At 36.1% G+C, this 23785-nt stretch overlaps 1 protein-coding gene across 33 annotated transcripts in view; it reads right to left on the reverse strand.

Annotated features, from left to right (window-relative positions):
• Positions 1-23785, reverse strand: part of nrxn3a (neurexin 3a) — a 277248-nt gene that overhangs the window by 39198 nt on the left and 214265 nt on the right. For 10 of the 33 annotated variants that reach the window (XM_043262585.1, XM_043262582.1, XM_043262574.1 and 7 more), the window contains 2 exons: positions 13876-13960; positions 2422-4825 (listed from right to left, as the gene is read on the reverse strand). In XM_043262585.1, the coding sequence (XP_043118520.1) occupies positions 3900-4825; positions 13876-13960 (1011 nt within the window). In that variant the 3' untranslated portion in view covers positions 2422-3899. Of the gene's footprint in view, positions 1-2421; positions 4826-6781; positions 7038-13875; positions 13961-23785 lie in introns of those variants that run through there. The other 23 variants (XM_043262606.1, XM_043262605.1, XM_043262593.1 and 20 more) reach the window with 8 other exon arrangements.

The raw sequence follows: 23785 nt of genomic DNA on the forward strand, positions 1-23785 counted from the left end.
AAAGGTCTGTTTTGATGAATGGTCCCAATCAACAGAACTTATCTGGAAGTTGAGGAGGGATTATTGAATTTTAAGCCTTTGTAGAATTTTAATTAACTTTCTCTTTACCCAGAAAACGGTTTTCCTCAGTCAGTGTGGTTCAATAATCCAGCCACCCATGTAATAAGATGTTCATTACGAAATCGTACATTTCACGCTCCTCTTTTATTTAGAGCAACTTCTGTGCTCTTGTCTGTAAGAATGAGGCTTGAAGCTAAAGAGAGTATCAGATATACCTGGGCAAAGGTAATATAATTGGTCAAAACTTTTGGACTGGTCAAAATAATTGCCATTCTTGCAAGACATTTGGAATTGTAATTGTGTTTTTAAGTAAATCTTAATTCCACCGAGCACTTTATTTTTTGCGTTTTAAATATAGTCCGCTAGCATCTCTCCATTTTGGGTACGCAGCAAATGATTTTCAAGTACAATGTTTTCCACTCCCTTCTGAGGAATTAGTCATTTTGTAGGGCAGTTCGTTCAAAAAAAAAAGTAAATGCAAGCAAAACCTCAGGGAGGAATTCACTAGGAAAATTAAACTAAATTATTCAAATTAGGTAACGATGCAAACATAGTCACAAAAGCATGCATTAATTGCGGTGGAGAATCACAGAATTGTGTGAGCCTGATTTCCAAAATGAATGAAAATGAAAATTTAACACAGCACTAGTTCAGCACATTTTGCACCTGGTTAGTTTGGATTGTGGGTGGTTAGTGAAAAACAAAAGACGGCTAAAACACCACAGTGCACAAAAAAGTGGCACTTAGTAAATTCACTCATCGGTTATTAAAAAAAAAAAAGAAGAAAAAGATTGGTTCTTGCAGCATCTTGCAAATCTCTTTCACTGCTCCTTTCACAACCTGGAAATCTTAGGAATGGGTGGATGTGATCTAACAGCTCTTTTATACATATGGACTTACAGTCAGCACCTGGGAAGAAAAAAAATGCTCGTTCAAAGTGGCTTTATTCCTAGAAGTCACAGTAGTTAGGTGTTGCTGGATGATTTCAGTGATGACCTGTATATATGCACTAAGTAGTCAAAGCATAAAAAAAAACACACAAATGAGATGTACTGAGTGTAAACAATAAAATGTATTTTTTTGTTTTACAACGAATTAGTTAAAAATGACCACTGGGGCTGTTGCTGCTTAGCTTCTTAGCTGTTTTCGCAGTTACACACTCAAATCTCTTCAAGGTAACCCAGGAAATTGCTATTGAAAATGAAGAACTTCTGGTCACTTTGTTGCTCCTAATAGCTGTCAGCGTGAGGGGATCTAACAAAACTGAAAACATCTGATGAAACCGAATGAAACATTCATGTGTGTTTCAACGATTAGTCTACATCCTCTATAAACTAGTCACCAATCCTTACCTTCTCACTATTTGTAGACGTGCATGATTTTTGCATGACGCACGATCATTTTCATATGATCAATCTGTCAGTTTTTACGTTGCATGCAAACAGAAGTTGATGCTTTTGTTCCCAATCAGGATTTCAAACATTTCACTCATTCTCAAACAACAGCATAGTAGATATAGTCAGTTATAGGTATAGTCAGGCGTACTTTAATTACCATGTCTAATGAAACAATTAAATCCCAGCAGAAGTCACAGCTTCTGATTTGTACCTTTGTGTTGCCTTGGTAACTAAAAGAGATATTTTGTGCTCAAGATCTCTGCTCTTATGCTGTTAACAGGTCATTATGGTTACAGTGTTTTATATAAATCTGCATCACCCGAGAAAATCCTGATGATATTGATTCATTGTTGCTCTCTGATTGGCTGCTGAAATGCAGTCATCCTTCTTCTGTATAATAAACGTCGACCTCACCTTTCCTGCGCTCAAAACAGAGTGAGGCATTTAATCCATTCTAAGCGCGCTACGAAAGGCATATTTCAGACCCAAGTCTCTTGAACACATTAATAAGGTCCTAACAGAACAGGAAATTAAAGTGTGCTGCTCAGCGTGAAGAACGACGGAATAAAATGTATCGCCGCACGTGCTGGAGAATTTAGATATGAGCACATTAAGACAACCCATGTATGATCAACCTTCATGGAACGCTTTATTATTGATCATCGCCAAGTATTGTCTGAAGCGAAGCTACGTGACTATGATGTCGTAAATGAAAATAATAAAAGCACACGTGAGGCTGAACAGAAAATGAAGATTAAAAAAATAACATGGGCACATCTTGACATCATATATACGGTACAGTGATCAACAAACGTGAAAAAATGGCAAAACCATACATGAATAAAAACAAAAATGGCAAAAGATTGTGTCAATTCGACAGGGCTTACTTGCAGTCCAGGCCACTTGTATTAAGACATTAAGGTAAGAAACACACGGCGTAAATTATCTGAGCTGCATGTCCATATCCATATTAGTCTGTCTTTATTACATATTTCTTTGATTCTTCTATAAATAAAACAACTGATAACAAGGAAACCTTGGTACAATTAATAAGTGCGTCTTGTATTTCATCGACAGCTTCAAGTAGTCAAATATCCATGCTTAGACTTAGAAACATCTGCGAGAAAGATTAGACCTCTAATCTAACAATATTCTCTGCTTGTCCTTACAAAAACGTGTATTGTATATATATATATATATATATATATATATATATATATATATATATATTTTTCGTCCTTCACATGAGTCGACAGTGTCGGATTTTTCGGCATGAAACACACTGAATAAATCAATCAAATGATCTCTCTGTACAATAGAATTACTAAAAAAAATACAACTTAGGTTCGTATGTACATAATCTACCTACAAAGTACAACCGCTATCATGTAATAAAATATGTAAACAAATTTCTTGTTCGACACAGTCGACTGTGACAACAGATAGGATTTTTTTTTTTCACACTTTTCACATTAGATTTATTTTCGTATAGACATCCTTTAACAGTATCATAGCACTGCGCCAGTCTGCACCAGACAGCTGTATAAAAAAGAGACGAGAGCAAATGGACCAACATACATACGGTTGAAAAAGTTCCAATCTGTGGCCCGTTCCCTTGTCGAGTCGCTTTGAGGGACGAGAGGTCTATCTGATGATCGGATCGGCCCGGTGGGCGGACGTGATCGAAGCGAAGGATGGCATGGCATGCACTACAATCAGTCGCTTTACTGAGACAAGGAAACGTCACTGTCTTTCTGGAAACTCACACATTTGCAATATTACAGTTGGTTGTACAATTAGAATGATCAGTTTCGGCTGGAAATCATAACAGTGCTGTGCTGTCAGAGCCTCGGTGACCGGTCTTCGTTTATTACATCGTGTTTTTCTTCTTTTTGCAGAGAGCAAAAAATTATAAGACACCACATGTAATGTATATAAACAATACAAATTTCTCATATATAGAATTTATATATATATTTATATATATATTTATTCATTTGTTTATTTTGTTGGCAGGAGTCCTTTTTTTCGCATGAACAACATTTTTTTGGGTCCCAGTTTCGTTACGGACGTCAGCACTATGTCTCTCTTACATGCTTGAAACGCTCTCCTCTTTTTTTTCCTTTTTTTTTTTACAGAGTTACAAAAGAAAAGAAAAACGAGATTTACGCCAAGGTTCACATACCTCTAAAAGTCACTTAGGATTATGATGTAGCTGTGGAATATTCTACACTGATAACGTCTCCGACCAGATAGAGGAATAAGGTCACTAATGTTTGCTATTTTACCTTCGCGGTATGCTTACGGTTGTAAGTGTGCTTTATGGTACAGTTCGCGTCAGAGTTCGCCTTCTTGGCGCGGCGCCGGGGTTCGGCTCCTGTCGCCCTCTCTCGGCGCAGCACCCAACAGCTCAAAGTTCGGTCAAAGCGACGGGCGACGTTCTCACACGTAGTACTCCTTGTCCTTGTTTTTCTGTTTCTTGTTGCCGCTTTTCGCGTTCTGCTGCTTGTCCTTCATGACTGCTCCATTGCTCTGCGCCGAGTTGGTTATGTAATTCCTGGTCTCGTCCACTTGGTAGGATCCCTCGTCCCTGTTTCTGTACTTATACATGGCGTACAGCAGAATTAGGATGCACAAAGCGGCAGCGGCAACTATCCCGACGACCATTCCGGTGGTGCTGCTAGATTCACGGACCACCTCGGAGGCCCCCGGAACCCGCCTGATGCCCGGCTCCGTGGGGATTGCTGTGGGTACATTACGGAACATGGGGGAGGTTATTAATGGGCTCTTCAGCTTTGTGTTGTCTACCTCATAGGAAGTGGGCAATGGAAGCAAGACTATGTCGGGCTGGGGCTTTAGCTCCCTGTGATTCATTTTGCCCGCGGGCAGTTTGGGTGGCGTGGACGTGGTTGTGGAGCGGCTCAGCTTGGGGGAAAAAGACGTGGTAGTAGTCCTACCAGAATCGGAGACTTTGTTAGGTCTAAAGTCCTTGGATCCCCATTTAGGCGCGTGAGCTTTGTAGCCACCTTCAAAGGTCGACGAAGACAAGGTCTTATCTGTTACCAAGGAGAAGGTGGTGTAAAAATCTTCATCATCAGTAGGGGGCAGGTTAGAGTCGTATGCTTCCCCAGAGCCATACCCAGATATCATCAAGCCATCATCATCATCATCATCACAATCATCGCTGCCTCGGTCCGACAAGCAAGGTACCCCCGCCTCAGTGGCCATGGACAGGGACTCTTTGGTGGTCTCAATAATGGTGAGGTGGGGGCGGAGGGTTGGGGGAAAGGGGATGGAGGGTGTACGAGTGGCTACAGAGGGGAGCTCTAAGGGATCCTTTACAAGTACTGGGAAAACTAATTCGCCTCCTACAATTGAACACAGACACGAGGCAAGTTAGTCTCGAAAACTGGTTAAAGAAACACTAACGGAGACAAGGCAGAACGTACAAAACAAAACCCCCAAACAAAACTAAACAAAAACAAAAGACAAAAAGCAAAACAATATCGAACGTAAATGTAAAGTTGGCATCAAAAGGACTTGACAGGTCTTTGTGGGTGAGCTGGTTTGCAAGCTATTTGAAGTTGCACGTGAATAAATGAGCCGACAATAGGTTCGGAAAATAAATTGATGCATGCATGCTGCATCGATTCTGAGATTTTATGAACGCACTGCGATTTAAATTTCAGTCTGCTTGCTTACACACACTCAAACCTAAAATAATCATTCATAATGTTCGGAAAAGTAACAAGTTACAAGGGTGTTCACAGTGGTCTGTATTTACACATCATAAAGCACATAAGTGCTCTTCTTCGCAATGCATTCGGAAAATCTTTTGATCCGCGAATTGTGATGCATCGATTTATTATCACTGCGCTAGCTAACAATATTAATAATTAACCATTTGAAACGGTTGTTACAAATAGTTCATGCGTTTCAACGTGAACTAGTGATAATATACAAATGAGCATCAAGATTGATAAATGCTGTAAATGCATTTTGAATAATATAATAGCATAATCGTTTTAAAATAGTATTTTGCATAATTTAAAAAGTATAACACGTATACTCTTATACTTTCTTAATGCAAATAATTTAAAAAGTATAAGAAATTATACGAAAGCATAATTTCCTATTGCCGTGAAGTCTCTTGACTTAAAAATAAATGTCAGAAGAAATAACATACAGTACATTTAAGAAAATCCTTATATAAGCTACGAGGTGAAGTCTCACCTTATGAAGGTTTCATCTGTTTTATAAGAAGTGAAACAAAGTCAACAGGAAGATGTGGCTCCCCAGCAGCTCACTGACTCTTGCCTTTTGAATGACTTCCTAATGGCAGCTACTGCCTCCATAATGCAATGACAGCTGAATGATTTCTGCAATTATCTATAGAATATGGTTGCTTTCCAAAGGCTTTAATTTAAGTAATAAGCAATCACTGCATCTAATACATAATAAGTAATAACTCAATCTATGTAATGAGGAATAAAACGAACAAAATACAGTAGCGGTAAGACGGTCACTACTAACTTATAACTATTCAGAAAGGAAGGAGTGATTCTAATGCTAGAAGAAAAAAGATTTTGGCCTATCTGCCATGCAATAAAAACAAAAAGTTACATTTCATGTACATTGAAGGTTTGTTTCTGCTTTTCACCTGCTAGGTATTTAGACTGTCATTGCAAATGAAAGATAAAACTGCCATCAGGTTGGTAGTAAGACTTGCATCAAAATAAAATTCAAAATCAAAAGAACTTAAAGAGGCAGACTTTAATAACAACGAAAGTAATATAAAGCCAATACCGTAAGTTCTCAATAACTAGTCATAGCACACAATACAGTACTGACAAACAGGCAATATAAACATCGACAGTAAAATTTAGCAAATCGAGATCAGAACTTCTTGATCTCATTATATTAAGTATTTAAAGTATTTAAACAAGCATAAACGGCATATATATATTATAAACATAAACACATAAGCATATCATAATTTTTTGTCAACTTACATCAACAAATTGCCCGCATGATTTTGGCATGAAGAAAAAAAAACGTACAAAAGAAAGTTGTGTAAGAATGTTCTTGGACAGGTTTTTTCTTTGTGAAAACAAAATGACTGTCATCGTGTTTCTGGTTAGATATATATTTTTGTTTCCCACATGAGAGAGTACAGGGAGGCAACAACACATACATCCACACCACATAACATGAAAAATAAACTTCACCATTATTCTCTTTTGTTGTTACTTTGATATATAATCCAGTTTTCTTACAAAAACTGTACATATTTGAGCCTTTGATTTATATAGCATTTTTTTTTGTTAAATAAATATCTACATTCTAGTAATTAAACTTTTTGCTTAGATTGGTTTTAATCTTTAGGTTTGAGTGAATGGATGACTGTACATATTTTACCATAGCTAGAGGGGGGGAGGAAGGGGGAGGGGTTGTGACAAGGGAATTGGACCTATGAACATACTACATAGGAGATGATAATGATGGGGGTGATTGTGTAAGTCAGTTGCCATGTCCATGTATAGGCAGTACGAAGCGGTCGGGCAGCATTAACGTTTTTGGCTGTAAGGAAGGGATGGGGATATACAAACAATGAGCATATACATGCCCATCTACGAAAAAGAACAAAACTCTAACACTGACAATCTGACAAACCCTAAACTGCAACTTCTTCGCCATGCAGTTTGGAAACATTCTTAAAAAGTCAATTGTTCATCAAGATCAACTCTCAAAATTTGAAAAAACAAGAAATGTATCAAGATCTGGAACCTTTTCATTGACCATCATGTGCCTTTGTGGTTACTTCCTTTTTTCCTTTTTTAATCAAATTGGGTTGTTTTTGCATTTGAGGCAGTGCAATTTTGTTCTCGATCGTGATTTGGAAATGCCTTCACTGTAAAGCACATGGAATTGTCACTGAATTAGTTCCAAATCTAAAAAAGACCAAAAATCAAAACACGTTATCAAATTAATGATAATTGTGATTTGATATTCACATCTAGTTAAAATTTCACCACTAATTTTGAACCCAAAAATTCAGCTAGTCAAAAAATGGTAACCAACAAAAAATGAAATTGATTTGAGTGTGTAAACTAAAAAGACAAAATTCCCAGAGACGAAAGAACAAAGCAATTCTAATTTTCACACACTACAACCAGATGCACAAACTATAAAACAGACACAATCGAGAGGGACAGTTTAACAGACAACTGCTTCCTCTGTCATGTGACCCAAAGACAAATATATCTGTCATTGTTAGTCTTAAACATGTAACAGGCGTGCAGTCTGGATGTATGTCAAAGAGAGAGGAAAATTGGCTGAAAATGGGTTAAGTTTTTTTTACTGCAAGATGTTGACGCATGCGTAAAGTAAGTTGCATTTAGGGAGAGTAGACGAACAACACAGCAAGCTGGGGGTCAAATCAGACATCAAAGGTTAAAGCGAGGTCAAAGAAGCCTTTTAACCAGGGCCTGTAGGTCACAGATGTTTGTCTCTTTTCTTTTGTGGCACATAGTGGAAAATACAGAGCGGATTCCTTGGTTTTTTCTACCGGTAAAGTCATTTAATTTCATAATCATGGATGGTACCCACAGACTTTGGTTCAAAAGCAGCAGAGTATTGATTGAGGAATTCCACAAGAGGGTTCAAGATAGCTGACTTCTATAGAAAATGGAAATAAACTCTCTGAAAACTTTAGGGGGCGAACAGTATTAACTTGTGAAATGTTAAATTAGAACATAATCTAATCATCTAAAATCTATACTTTCCTTTCTAAATAACACATATATTCCTCTCAGAAATAATGAAACCACAAAATGGCTAGTATTGCGGGGAAATCAGTGATGAAAGCACTACATAACGCTCCTTTATAAATATGGTAATATGGTCAATTTTACTTTTTTTATTTTGATTGATAGATTGGAACAATGCTTCAAAAAATGTGACCTACTGATTACTTGCAATATATTAAATATATATTTTATCCGACACTGTATACCGGTGCAGTGAATGCTGAGAAATCGTGACATCCACATACAAAAGTAAACAAGAGTAAAGACTTGTTCATACCAAGAATGATATCTACAATGATAATAATATTTCCTAGCCTCACTAACTCTATTTAATATAAGCACTCACTGCACTTATGCCATCTTCTGCTTTAACTGCTCAAGTTCTTAAAAGCTCTCCGATTGGCTCTCAACGTTTTTTATCATACATTATCTGGGAAAAAAAGTTTTGACAGTTATTTTAACAATATTCCACTGTGCTGTTATGGTTAGCGCAGAAGTGTGGACGCTATACTTTTAAATTCACAACGGTTTTATTGTCTTTCTTGGTGTGAACGGGCTGTTTTTAGCCCACCGTCAGACTGACTTGTTTCAACTAATTACAACACGCACATTCTGTTAATAACGTACATCTTTGCAATTGATTGACTGACGGCACCTGACAAGAGTGCACATCTGTGCGGTAAGGCACCCTATTGGAATGCAAACACTGTAACACGTTGAGTATTATTTGCAAAGTGAGACTATTCAAAACTCTTCTAACACAAGAGGTGTATCTCAATGTCGGGTGTCTAGTGTGTTCTTATCTCTGGTTGCACTATGGATAGGTAATTAAACAGGAGCTCCAATGTTGAACGGCCACCTGCAGGCCTGTGATAAAAGCAGCTCCCTCTCTCTTGGCTCAGGATGGGGCCAAGCAATACTGGCTCTCTAATCTGCACCATTCTTTCCTTTGTTCTACCATTTTTTTATTCATTTCCTGCATTCCAACAGCATCTAATTGCTTTTGAGCCTAAAAAGACGCTCACCTCTGTCTAATCAGCATGACAAAACAAGCTACACTTATTCTTAAAAAGTAGGTATCTGCTTGAATCAGGTGAATAGCTCAAATCCGGCGCATTGCATATGCATCTTTTGGGAATTTCTTAGTATTGTGTGAACCTGAAATCACGAGTGCAGCATATAATGCCATCTGGTGTTCATATAAGGAAGAGAAATGAGTCCTACAAATGCAATTCAAAGACACAGCATATTTCATATAGACTGCATAGGAGCCGTATTTAGTTTTGCCTCATTCCGATCTATTTATTACAAGTTTAAAAGTTATTATATGGCTTCAGAAGTCTTGGAGTATATAGCGCAGACCTCTTTTAAGGACAATATTTGTAATTTTGCGTTTAATACTGGTTTTAATCAGCATGAAGGTGAGCAAAGAATGACAGAAGGTTTCTCGGGTCATTCTTACTACGCAGTTAATGAACATAATGTTGAAAATAGCTTAATATTTAATATTTTTTGTGGAAACTGTAATACATAAAAAAAGTTCAGAAGAACAGCATTTACAATTTTTTTAACATTAAAAAATGTCTTCACTGTCATATTTGCTGTATTAATTTCTTTAAAGAATAAGATAAAATAAATTAAATACTGACCCAAAACTGAGGCTGTGCATGTTTAAAATATAATGGATACAATAATAAACTATATATATATATATATATATATATATATATATATATATATATATATATATATATTTTTTTTTTTTTTTTTTTTTAGGAATCAGCCAGTGTCAGTCATAGCAATGTCACAATTCACTTTATTAATTTATTTGTTTTTAAAAAGAACAATTTATAAAAAAAAGATTCTGGTTCTTTCTTCAACCCTTCTCTCCCGTAGTATCCCTTTAACTAACAAAGTGTAGTGACATTAATTCTATACTGATTGTGGTTTTAGTCTCACTTTAAAACATGAAAGATTATTAAAAAAGTTGAAAAAGATAAAGCCCTCAAGCTGTAAGGAGTAACTCTCCATTCCTCCTCTTCATTTTCTCTAATTTGTAGAGCTCGCCCATAATTCTAAAAGTCTGCCAAGACCTTCTAGAAATTATTATTTTATTTTTTTTAATTACAAATGTTTCAGATCTCAAAAGGTACTGCTTTACAGGAATGACCCATCTCATTCTTCATTCATCTTTATCTGCTTTGAGTCAAGCTGTTGTTTTAATGACATAAAAAATATAATGGAGCTTTTTTTTTTTGCAGACAAAAACAAATTGCTATCACTGCACAGCAAAACTGGAGCTCATTAATTCTTGATTAATTATATGTAATTATTTCATCAAAAGCCTCAATATAAGACGGCGATTAGCTTGAACAAATCACATTTGGAAAGATGCAGAACTTTGCCCTTTAGAACTGATTAGTATTACGCTACATGCTAGCGCAAATCCATAATGCAACTTTAATATTAATACATCGCACTGACCCATTCCTGCAAAATACAAACTTTACCATAAACTATAAGAGTGAGAGATGCTTCTGTCAAAACAGATAATTGAGTCTCTGGAGGCTTCTTGCCCTAAATTTCTAATTTATTTCACCTTTTGTCTTGTTCAAAAGGAAATACTGTACCAACGGATCGTTTAAACTCTGCAAAATAAGCCGCATTTAGTGTTTCAGAATAAACAAAATGCGTGGAGTTTACTTACAACTTTCTAAAAATACACCCGCAACTTCACATAATAGAAATATAACTTTTTTTGGTTTGCGCGCAAGCATGAACTTTAAAATAATGAGATCTGTGTGCAGAGAAATAATTTGAGAGTAATACAGCAGAACTGCTCTACGGAAAGATTTAGAAGCGTATCGTTAATCAGCAGAAGCCCTCCTATGGAATTCCAGATAGGGGATAAAGGGGAAAACCCAACAATTTTTACAAACAGAGAACAGAATCACGTGACAACACATCAAGACAGACAAAGTTGATAGACAGGAACACGATTTGGTACAGGAAATGCAGCGGAGATCTTTGCAACCATAAGCTTGAGGTATGATGCTTTGTTGAAACTGGCTCATACATACAGTACAGCACTCAGGTTAGTCTGATGGTGAGGATATGCATGGAGATCAAAAAATGGTGCCATGCACTGAATAATGAGAGAATAGTCTGGAAAATGGCTCTGACTAGCAGCTACCATATTACATGCCACAAATGACTGCTTGAGAAAGCGTGACATTGAGAAGCGCACGGTTTGTGGCAATAAAACTCTTTCTATGCCATCTGCATTCAAAAAAGACTTCATATGCAGACCGGCTCAGTCGGGGAGGAAGAGAGGGCAGGACGTTCAAGGATGCTGGTCATTCTTAAAACACAACTTTCTTAAGAAGATTACATCAATGCTTGAGCTCTAAAGACTCTTTGGATGGCAAGAAAAGATTTTGTTGCCCGTTATTCGCTTTGTTAATCAAAATGGCAATGTTCAAGGTCAAGCCCAGATGGTACAGATGCTTGAGAAAAATGGAGGAAAAAATCGATTTCGACACCAAAATATCATGCGGAACAAGATGAGGCGAGATGACAGGAATGTTGCTTTTGGAAAGCTGGGAAGTAGATGAGGACCATAATAACATCGACCACGAACAAGCTCATGAAAATTAAGAGGACAAATCAAGGGGAAGCACCCCAACGCATGCGGTACAGAACACACGCCGAATATGAGGACGCACCCCTGCAGCGGTAATGTCTCATGCAGCTTCACATCAACTGATGTAGAGGTTAGAATGGCATGAATTTCTGTGTAAACGTGACTGGATGATTGGGACCCTGTCAATAGCTTTCTTTATGAGTACATAAAGATTCCAGAAAGATGGATATTGTTCTCAAACCGCTAAACTGATGAATGTCATTTGGGAGAAATTGGCATTGACGTTTATGAGAACTGCAGAGGGTCAGAACAGAGCCTGTCGTGTCTGCATGAAAACTAAGACATATACGTTTTCATCCAGTGGAGCACAATAAACGTGTTGCGCATTTCTGTGATGAAAGACAGCGTGCTTATCACAGGCCAATAGATAAAACTAACAGGCCATGAAATGGTTTTGGCCTCTGGAAATCGTCTGATGGCGCATTGTTGTTCTTGTTATGCGTTGGTTAGCTTTTTTCGAAAATGTATAATTTGGTGTTTGTTCAACTAGGGGCACATCTGGCTTTCTGGACTTAAATTTACTAGTTTACTTGCAGCAATTTTGTAACCAAATTTTTTACTCTGTTATTTCAAATAATGTAATGTATTTCATAGCACAAATAAAAACTTGTGTAAAAATATTTGTAAAAATATAATTGCAGATTAATATATAAAAAATGATATTAATATTTAAAAATGAAAAAACGATTATATTTATTTCAATAAATGTAAAAAAAAGTATTATCTATTATAAAAGCATCAAAATAAATGCTGAAAGTATGATAAAAAAAAAAACTTTCCAAGACTTGGAAAATACATTTTAATGTGACCTTCATGTCACAGAAAAAAAGTTGAAATCTGTTCATTTTAATAAAAATCAACCCCTTGGATATAAAAGTGCCCAAAGTTAAAGAAACACCCAATTATTGTAAGTGCCAGGGTTTTACTCAAATTCTAATGAGATTCATGTGACCTCTCTGTCTGGAATCATGATTTGCAAAGGAATACATTTTCAATTATCTATAACTGCAATCAAAAAATTAGCATATTTCACAAAAGACATGACAGACTATTTTCTCAAAGCTACAATTACGTTTTTTTTTTTTTTTGTTTTAAGCCAATACCCAACTTCTCTCAAATCTTTCTCTTTCTCACTATCAATCTAATCACTGAATTGTATTTTTCATATTTGGGTTGGAAAATATTAGCAGAACAACTTGTTCACACTGAGGCAAAATGATATCGTTAAAAATAAGCATAACGACACAAAACAAAAATTGGTACACAGAAATTCGATGATATCTGTTCTCTATTACAACAAGTTAACTTAAATCAAGCCTCTTGAAATGAGGAAACAGAAAGGAATTGAAAAGACTGCTTCAACAGCAATTAATCTCATAGATATCACTCTACTATAAGGCTGAAAGCAAAGTTCAAGAGAAATCTCAAAATGTATCATGTGCCAAAATGCAGTCCACTATCACATGGCAAAGAAACCTCAGTATGATACATTTTGAAGCATCAATGCAGAGAACATGTCACTTTTCTGTACTAATTTTGTACGTATGCTCTTATAATAGGCACTGGGGACAAAATTAGTAATCAGTGTGACCATGTTAACCACTTCGGAAAACCCCATGGCCAAGTGTAGCTCATAATACAAGTTTGAGGGGAATGATTTGACATTAGTTCTGATTCCAGGCTACTGAATAGACTAAGCATTAGAAATCCATGCCTATTTCTGATTTGTTTAGATTACTGCTTAAAATATCCTGCTATATTCATGTCTCTATATCGGTGTACATGGCTTGGATTGGAAAGGAAGTTACACTTTTTCTATCCATGGGGGGGAGGCGATGCTTTGAGGATCTGATCCTCAGTTGCAAATGAAAGGCCACCACATAGAGGCAAGCAAAATTCAACTGACCTAGCCCACCTGCATGTCCTTCGCACTCAGCAAAGTCCTCGTCGTCACTGGAACATTCGGCCGAAGAGACCATGTCATCCGTGGTCTGTAATACGGTGAAACACACAAACAGGACAATAGAAAAAACAAAAAAAGAGACTTGAATGCATTAGATTGCACCACTGTAATGTAAAAGAACCTCCCTATAAGAAAAGTAGTCTCTGCAATGTGTTGTATTTTTACTGCACTGATGTAATGTGATGTAAAAATATGTTGTGTGCATGACCAAAAATGCCCAAGAAGGCTTTTAAAAGGAAAAAAGACAGGATCCTTTCTGACAAATTTGAGAAATCAATAAATAAAAAGTACAAAAGTTTTGTAACAATATTTTACTGGTCAAACATTACGAAGACACAAAATAAGCAAATTAACAATAAATAAATAAACACACACACACACACACACGTTTTCAATGTTTTATGGAAATGGGTATGTGTGTGTATATATATATATATACACTTTTATAAGAGTTACCGTTAAGGTTAACGTTAAGAATATCATTTATCACTTTCCATATGGACCAAAATATATAAATATTGAAACAAGTAAAATAAGTAAGTTATTTTTCAAGAATATTGATATAAATATTGAAACAATTAAGCAAAATAAGTAAGTCAATAAATAATACATAGAATTAGAAAAAGATGAAAGTGGAAAAACACCAGGATTTAGATTTTTGGGAAAACTATTCCCTCTGAATGGAGCCAAGAGTGCCACGCTCTTATTAGCAGCTGAAAGCATAATCAAATTAGCCACGATATTTAATAAATGAATATGCAATGAGTATGAGATGTGGGGAATTTTATAATTGACAGAAGTTTCCGAGGAGCTCTGCAGGAACAGATTTCACGTAAGCCTGCTCGTGAGTCAGTGTCATTATTTCCCCGTCAATAAACATTAATTCACCGGTGACAGACAGTGAATGAGTTTGCTGAGCTCATCTCGGGTGTTAATCCCAAACTTTTATTTTGAAAAACTGCTCACGTCAAACATTTATACGAGTCACCTCCATCTCGCCCTTTTGAGAGTCTGCATGGATTTCCCATCACTGTATATCACCGCCGCTGAGAGCAGAGAACCAAACACACAGCAGCACTCTGAGATTATCTGTGTGTCTCCAACGTCTCCCGCTCTGATTTATCCCCAACGCTCTCCCTTACTCATGCCAACCGCCGCGGTGAGCTCGTTTTTCACACCCTCTGCTTGGCATGTCTTTATTAGGAGCAGATTAGAATGTGGGGCAAAATAAGTACTGTCGTAGACCAGGTTTATGAAATTTTAAATAACACAGGGAGCAACGTGAAAGTGCAGGGTCATAAATATGATTGGGTTTGATGGAATAATAAAATGTTTTCCCTTTATAATCTAGCTGGACCGTGCTGGGGGGGAAAAAAAAGGAACTTCTTTTTTTTCCTTCTCTCAGTTTTGGTATGAAAATGGTGCAAAAATCCATTCGAATGCGCATCAGGCTGGGCAGAGGTGGCGCTTCACACTGGCGGGGTGTGGAATATCGCTCTATGTGAATATAAAATTATTCATTGAATTTATATTTAGTGTGGCAAACAACTCATCTTCGTGACTGAAAGAGGAGGAGGATATCACAGATGCAGAAAGCAATGAGAAACGTAATTGACTGATTGCGGAGAAAATGTGAAATTATTTCAGGTTTCTCCCTTGAATGACAGCATTTAATCTCATAAACCGCTCCGAACAGAACCCGCGGTTGATATTCGGTATGAAAACGTTACGGACACAATGGCAGCCTTGAATATGTATGTCTGCGAATACACGCAGACTAATGCGCAGGTACAGATCCTGGATTCAGTTAGAGGCACTGAATATCTCAGAATAACGCTTCTTCACAATGACTCGAGCTCAGCGTTGACGCAGGCTGAGAATGCATTGGAGAGCTGCGGCGTTATGCCATTTTATACTCGTATATTGATACTTCTGTTGGGAAGGAGAAAATGGCCTAATCCACATATTAACAATGTGAGAATGTGTTTCGGTGGCATATAAGCCTTTAACGTTCATCTGTGCCGAAGAGTTTAATCTTTTTCCCTCCCTCTCTCACGCCCAGTCTGACAGTGACGGGAACTTAATATTGAACTCCTGGAAGATTAGCTTGTTTCTTCACTCTTCTCAAAGCCGAGAGTGTAATGCTTCATGGTGTCCGACAGATAAGCAAATCCGGTTAAATCCGTTCAATTTATTTTCAGTCTTAAGGAAATTACACATTATTTAAAGAACAATGTATTTTGTGCGAATAAAAAAAAAAGGAGCATTATCTGTTTATTGATTTATTGTTTTTTTACATCATTCAATAATGTTTACGTGAAGTCTGTTGCCACTAAATAATTAGCAGCAAAATGTGACCAACTTTGGCAACTGAACTAAATTGGTTCTTATCAATTTATAATAACTATTTGAAATGACTCAAAATCATCATAAAAAAGGTAAAAGACAATATTACCCAGACTGCATTAAATACAGGTGACAATGACAAACTTTTTTTGTGCATTGAATTATTAGCTTCTAAGAATTAGGATTATTATAGCCAACTAAAAAAAATATTTAAAATATTTTTAAAAAGACTTATAGAAACCAAAAGTGACTATTTCGCATATTGTGGGAAATAATTAATTTTTAGTATTAGAATATGAATAATTTGATTGTTTAATTTTGCAGCATATATTATTCTGGATCCTGAAAACAAACCATTTGAAACTACTGAATTAGTAAACAAAGGAAAGGAAAATGAGAATGAGTGGGACATAAGTTTATGGGACACTGTTTTGTACTTTTTAGTACACCTGCGTTTTCATGAAGCATATTTTCTGAAGTTTTATGTACACTGAAAACCCGTGGAAAGGCATTTCAGGTTTATCGACTGAACATTCAACCTCCGCATATAACAGTACGACATATTGGATGGACATTCTTAAAGCCTCACTTCTACTCATGTTAGATTAAATATGGTGTCTGCTCTGACTAAAGTCTATGGCTTGCTTGCACTTCATATTGAATAATAGCTGACTACATAGCTGTACAGGATGAGGACTACATAGCTTTAGATGACAGGGCCCTTTGGACCCGTTATTCGTCTGGCCTGGTGAAAATGAGCAGCTCTGCTGTGTATTGAGTTTTAGTGAGCTGTCTGCTGGCCTGCCGAGGCAAAGAGTGAAATCTGATTATTCTACCTTGACAAGGTAAAGGTCATTATGGACAGGCTTGTATTTTCACCCTTGAGCTTCAATAATAGTCTGTGCATTCACAGAAATCAGAGCGGACTGACTGCAGCTACAGTATGAGCTAAAAGAGCATTGTGCAAAAAAAAAGTCAGGGCAAATGACAAGATCTCTGTGTTAAAATCTTAAAAAGACACAAAAATTATTGAAATTTGAAAATGCATACAGTTAGATGTAAAATCAAATTGCGACTATGTTGTTAAATTATGATAAACAGATGTGAAACAGAGGCATTTACACTAGTTTTCACAGCATTTTAGACACTAATGTATATATATATATATATATATATATATATATATATATATATATAGCTGTCACTGTATATATACATTTTCCCTGCCTTTCTCCAACCAGGTTTAGAAAGAGAGCTTAAAGCTCTGCGGTCCTGATCCTTTGATTGTTGTGGACAGCAGCCCTTCGGAGATAAACTCATCGTGACTGTTACCAAAGACCGGACTTGATCAAAAGCTGACTAGTCTGCAAGAATGAAAAAAGATAGTCACAATTCCATTTAGACTAAAGTGATGTGAAATAGCTGTTCACACAGTAAGTGGCTCGAAATCAGACTGCAAAATTGAGAAAGACACCGGTGGGAGTAAAATTATTGCAACTGTGTCTGAATTCTCAAATCGCAATCTAAACCTCTACTCTAGCAATATAAAATATTAAATCTATTTTTATACAGTTATACAGTTTCTTAATCTAATGTAATATAACATAATATAATATAATTGTACATTTAAAAATGGTCAAAAGAGGGATGCTATTGCCAGGTAAAATATAGTAACATTAACTGAAATAATTTAGATATAAACACTGTATAAAAATCTTATACTTCAACAAAAATTATGATGTGTTGTCAGGTTTAATTTGAAGTACTACTACTACTAAAACACATATACAGTGTATTAAAGCTAAATAGAATGACAAAATAATAATGACAAAAGAATTTGTGAAAGCTTGAACTGAAATTTAACTGAATAAATGAAACCTAATTCAACACATAAATTCTATAGCAGTATATGAACACTAAATACTGGTCCAAAACAGTTATGTTCTAGATTGAAAATTTCAACATTCATAAAAAAAATGAAAGAACAAATCCTTAAAAAGTAAATGCAACTAAAACGTGCCGCTTAAAAAGACAGAAATGTTCTTGTAATTAAAGAATCGCTGATATACAGCAGCATAAAAGAATGGTTCTGGCAAACCTGGCATGGTCTGGCAACTTCCAGTCCACTTCCTACACAAAGCCAGCAGTCTGATTACATTCTTTGCCTTCTTATGGCAGAATACCCTTGCAGCTGCAGGGCGAGATGGTATTTTGGGCCTGTGACATTGTGGATGTTGGTTAGCATTCAGCTCTTTGCCTCCAGGCCCGCTCTGCCTATGCAAATCTGCTTAATCAATGCAGGATATTTACCATGGCTCTGCTCAAAGATAACTGACAGCCTGGGTGAGCCGTTCCAGTGTCCTGCTGGGTACAGAAAGCAGGAGGGAACTACAGAGCGACAGAGCAGAAGAGGCCAGCATCTCAGTTCAGCTGAATTTGGTTATTCCGGAAACCCTAAGGATGTTTATGAAAAAAAAAAAAAAAAAAAAAGCTATGGTCTTTTTCGGAGATGTGATTACACAGGGTCTAGTCAAAGCCTTCTAATATCAAAAATGCTTTGCGTCAAAGGACAGACGGAGCATAAATGAATGTGGAAATAATTTGAAAAGCTGTCTATCAGTGCGCGAACTGAGAACAGTTGGTCTAAATGCTCGCTGCAGCAAAGTTAACATCTCTGTTGCTCACGTGCATGTAATGTTTCAATTGAAGAGAATGAAAAAAGTGTCCTTGAAAAAATGTGGTTTAGCCGCTCTACATATTTACTATAAATAGGTGGATCTATTGACAGACGTGTTGGATGAAGACTTGATAGGAAGGGCTGATATCACATTATGTGGCTTTATAGCAAATTCAGCTGCTTGGGAAGAATAAATGGATTCGGTAGTCACCACTGACAGTAAGGACACTAAAATTGGCTTTTCTTGCCATTTTCATCTCAAAATACAGCAAGGATGTGACCACGTAAATATAAGCCGCTCGTTTTGAATTCGATGAAAAATGCCCACGTTTTTCTCCGATTTAGCAAAATGACACCAGCAAGCTTCGAGGAGACACTCTTTAAGAGCTAAAAGGGGTCACACGCCTAATTCGTTGCACTTTTCGTCACCTCAAATTACTGTGCCGACAGTCTCGCTTAAATCAGCGACTTAATACGAAGCATTTCTTGTAAGTACAAACATTTCTGGGGTGTAAAAGCTTAATAGTCTCGGTGCTTGATGAAAAGCTTCACAAATGCAGCGCCGCTGACCCGTAGACCCCCCCAAATTACCTATTTCTATTGATTCATTTCGTTCATTTGGCTTGTCTCGCAGGGTGATTTAATTGAGGTCAGAGAGCAGCTTGTGAACAATACAGGACATTTCATTAATAACACTGAAAGAAGCACGGTGCGAACACAAGAACAGTCTTAAATACATTAACACCGAAAGCCTATTATCAAGTCAAGCGAAGCCCAATTTCTCTTTATCTTCACGCAACAGTTTAAAACTATTACCAAATAGTTCAATTCTGAAAAATGTAAACGTTTTCTTTTCATTTAAGGAGGCCGTATCTGCAAAAGTGAAGTCGAAATTCACATAGAACAGGATCAGCGCATCCTCTGCCAAAAGTCTGTGCATGTAAATCCTCTAGATATAGGAGCAAGTGTGTGATTTACGCTCCGAACAGAAGCCAGATCATTCATTTCACAGGAGCCCCTCAGTCCTAATCGATTATACAGCACCAAGGAAAGCGCTGATGCAGGAATAATCTTCGAGATTTAGGAAGTTCCTCCTGTCATGTTTTTATGCCTCTTTTTGATTGAAGACGTCGGTGCGGTCAACACGTTTGATGCCGAGATTTCGCGGGAATCACAGGGAACCCGAGCGAACTGTTGTGTCATGATCAGTGGAAACAAAAGTGCTCCGAAGTAAAATGTGGTAAAAAAACCTTTCGTGGAACTGGATTAATTGTGGTGCCATAATCAGTGGGGGAATAACTAATTCTGATGGGAAAAGGATTGATTATGTCAAAATCACTGGGAATCAGAACAAACTGTGGTTTCAGAATCAGTGAAAACAAAAGTATTCTGAAGTAAAAATGCATTCTGATGTAGAAAAATGGCTATTTATGATGTCGCAGTCAGAGGAAAAACATAATAATTATAATGTAATCATTTGTGTGAAAATACCTAACTTGAGAAAAAAAAACATTCTGATGTCATAATTAGTAGGAACAGAATTGATCTGAAATCACTGGGAGCAGAGGTAATTAATATGTCATAATCAGCAGAAAAAAACTAATTATGATACCATTATCAGACATTCTAGTCTAACAATCAGTGGGGAAATAATTAATGATGTCATAATCAACGGGAACAGAACTAATGATGTCATACTGAATTAATTTTTTAACTAATTTCGTAATGTGTAAGAACAAAGCTAATGAAACTTTGCAAAAAAAAGTCTAATTGTTTGGTTTCAGTCATACTGATATAAATACAGTGTGATCACAGCTCTCATGTTCAGAGCGTACAGCTAGCACTTTGGTGGCTAATTGAATGGATGAGACAGTATGATTCAGCTAACCAAACAGGTCTAATTAAATGAACTTTGCAATTAAATAATTTACAGCAGTGGGGTAGAGCAGAAATAGCTTGTGTGGCAGTGTATATTCTTTCCAAATCACACCCTCGATTTGCTCGTAGGAGGTGAGGAGTTTTGCACCTACACCGGATATACTGTAAACGTCTGTCATTGTAGCTCGACTTAAATGCTCTAAAAGGGTTTGCAAACAAACATGTCTAGAGAAACAAAACATTTTATGTGGAAGAATGGGTTTAAATGAAACTATCTGAAGAAGACCTGTGTCAAAAGGGTAAGTACTTCTTAGGTAATCATTTATATTTTAAATAAAATTCATTATCGTTGATTTAAAAGTACTTCGCTAATATTTAGTCAAAAAATGTATAATGTAGAATTTATTTGATTAAATGACAGACTGAAAAAAAAAAGTATTTAGCAAGGGGGCATTATTTGATTTTTAATTGGTTAAAAATGAGAGTAAAGACATCTATTATGTAAATAAATTCTGTTCTTTTGGACTTACCCTTCATCAAAAATATTAAGCAGCACAACTATGTTCAATAGTGAGAATCATAAAAAGTTTTTTTTTTCAAATCAGCATATTAGAATGATTTCTGAAGGATCGCATGATACTGGAGACATTTTAAAATATATTAAACCATTATTTTAAATTGCAATGCTATTAAATATTATAAAAATATGCAATACTTTCTTTCAAAAAACAAAAAAACAAAAAACATTTAAAATATGTTCAAAACACAGATAGCTAAATCGGTAAATATATGATTTAAATATACGATCAATGCACTGTTTACTAGCAGTTTAATAGTTTAAGGTGACTTTTTACAGCACTTTTTATCCAAGACAACTTGGATTTCTCCATCCCCTTTATCATGACAAATAGATCTGAAACGCACTTCAAGGTGCTCCAGCTATGCCTGTATATCAAGCCTCTTCAAGAAGTGATCAGCAGTTATTAAGATAACGGTTTCACTTATTACGCAATTAAGATAAAAGAAAAGATCTAGTCAGCCACTTTAGTCATCTCAACCCCAAATGATTGCATGTAACTTCAAAAAAAGGAGACAGACAAAAGCAGACATTAAAACAAAAGTTTGCTGACTCTGGTCCTCAGATAATCATCTCCTTTCATCCCTCCTGTGGGTTTCTCTGGCCTTGATGCTATCGTGTCTATCTCCACTTTGGCAGTACAAGGAGTGAACAGCTTGTATTACAAACTGAATCAATAAGAAGGGAGAAGATCAGTTTCAGAATGATTCAGAGAGTTCCACCTCTCTGATGACAGCCATTTGACATCTTATCGCACATCGTGTTTTCTCCAAGAAAAAGAACTGAGTGATAACAGAGACATAGCTATAGGATGAAAGGACACTGAAGGCTTAGCACAGAGGGGGAAAAAAACAAGGGATCTTCTACTGAAAGAATATAATATTTCAACAGTGTATTAATTTGAAAGCACTTTGATATGACTACGATACGACCAGATATGATCAGATAAATGAAAATGACCATGACGTGAATATATGAAATGTAACATCATTTATATATTTATATATTCATATCCTACAACAATCATCTTATATAAATCTTATATAAAAATGTACACAATATTTTCATATGAAATAAATAAATAACTGTTCATTCGTCTATTATGTTTATATAATATATTATTATTATACTATTATTATTATTATTATGTGCATTTTCAAGATTTATATTCAAGATATTTATTTTTCATTCCTTAAAAAATAATAACTTATGTAATCAGATAAATATTTCAGTGCTATTACTTTGATATGAATATATAAAATCATTTATATATTCATCATCATTTCATACTCCAGTAATCTTATTTAAATGTCTTATATAAATCTTACATAAAAATATCAAAAATATTTTCATATGAATTGATTCATATGATTCAATATTATTATTCATATTATTTATCAAATTTAAGAATAACATATTTATAAGATGATATTTGTCTATTTTTATACCTTTAAATAATATAAATAAATAATAAAATGCTTACTTTGATATGAATAGATGTAAAATGTAAAATCAACTCTATATAATGAAAAAAAAAACTGGTGTAAGATATACTTTGCAGCTATTTGTATAATTTTCCTAGCAATTTGAGTGAAAATTACACCGAATTATACATGACATTTTGAAATAGTATACATACTGTAAACTTAATATTTTGGGGGGAAAAAACTGGCAGGTGTGGCAAAATGTTTTTTGCCTTGCCTGCAACTTTTTGTGACCTACAATTTTTTGTGTTCAAGTACATTCGAAGGTATTGTTCAAACATTACTTTAACATTCAGAATATTTTAAAGATTTCTTCTTGCGGCTGAACGAATGTGTAAAAGTCTGCTTCACTGAAGTACATCTTTTCTTCTCTTCTTTTCTGTCTTTGTATCTCACCTGGCTATTGGCTTTCTAAGCTCTCACTCCCTCTTTGCACTAAAAATGGCCAGCAGCAAGGACTCACTCCAGAACACTTCATTTTGTTTTGTACTCTTGACTGTTTTTTTTTGTTCTGCACGGCAAACTATAATCGTCACGAGCTTACGCTGAAGCATTCAAACAGCCGCCGCTCATCTTCCTGTTTACACGGGAACAGTCCTGGGCCTTATCTTTAATCACTTTCTGGCTGAGGAGGGCAAGGTCGCATGGGACCTTATGACAAACTATCTCCCTGAGCACTCCTCTTTGTGTCCTCGCTAAAATTAGAAAGCAATACGCGGTTTGTTTCAATTATAGATTTAAATCTAAAGTGGCGTCTTTTATAACGCTGTGCCTGTTTAATTTGAAGAGGGGATGGAAATGGTCTTGGGAGATAGAGAGGTGCGTGTGGTAATGTCTGGATGATAGAGGAAAAAGAAGGAACATGGAGTTCAGTCAGCGTGTACAAGTCTG

Source organism: Puntigrus tetrazona, chromosome 17 (genome assembly GCF_018831695.1).
Source record: "Puntigrus tetrazona isolate hp1 chromosome 17, ASM1883169v1, whole genome shotgun sequence".
Taxonomy (NCBI): domain Eukaryota; kingdom Metazoa; phylum Chordata; class Actinopteri; order Cypriniformes; family Cyprinidae; genus Puntigrus; species Puntigrus tetrazona.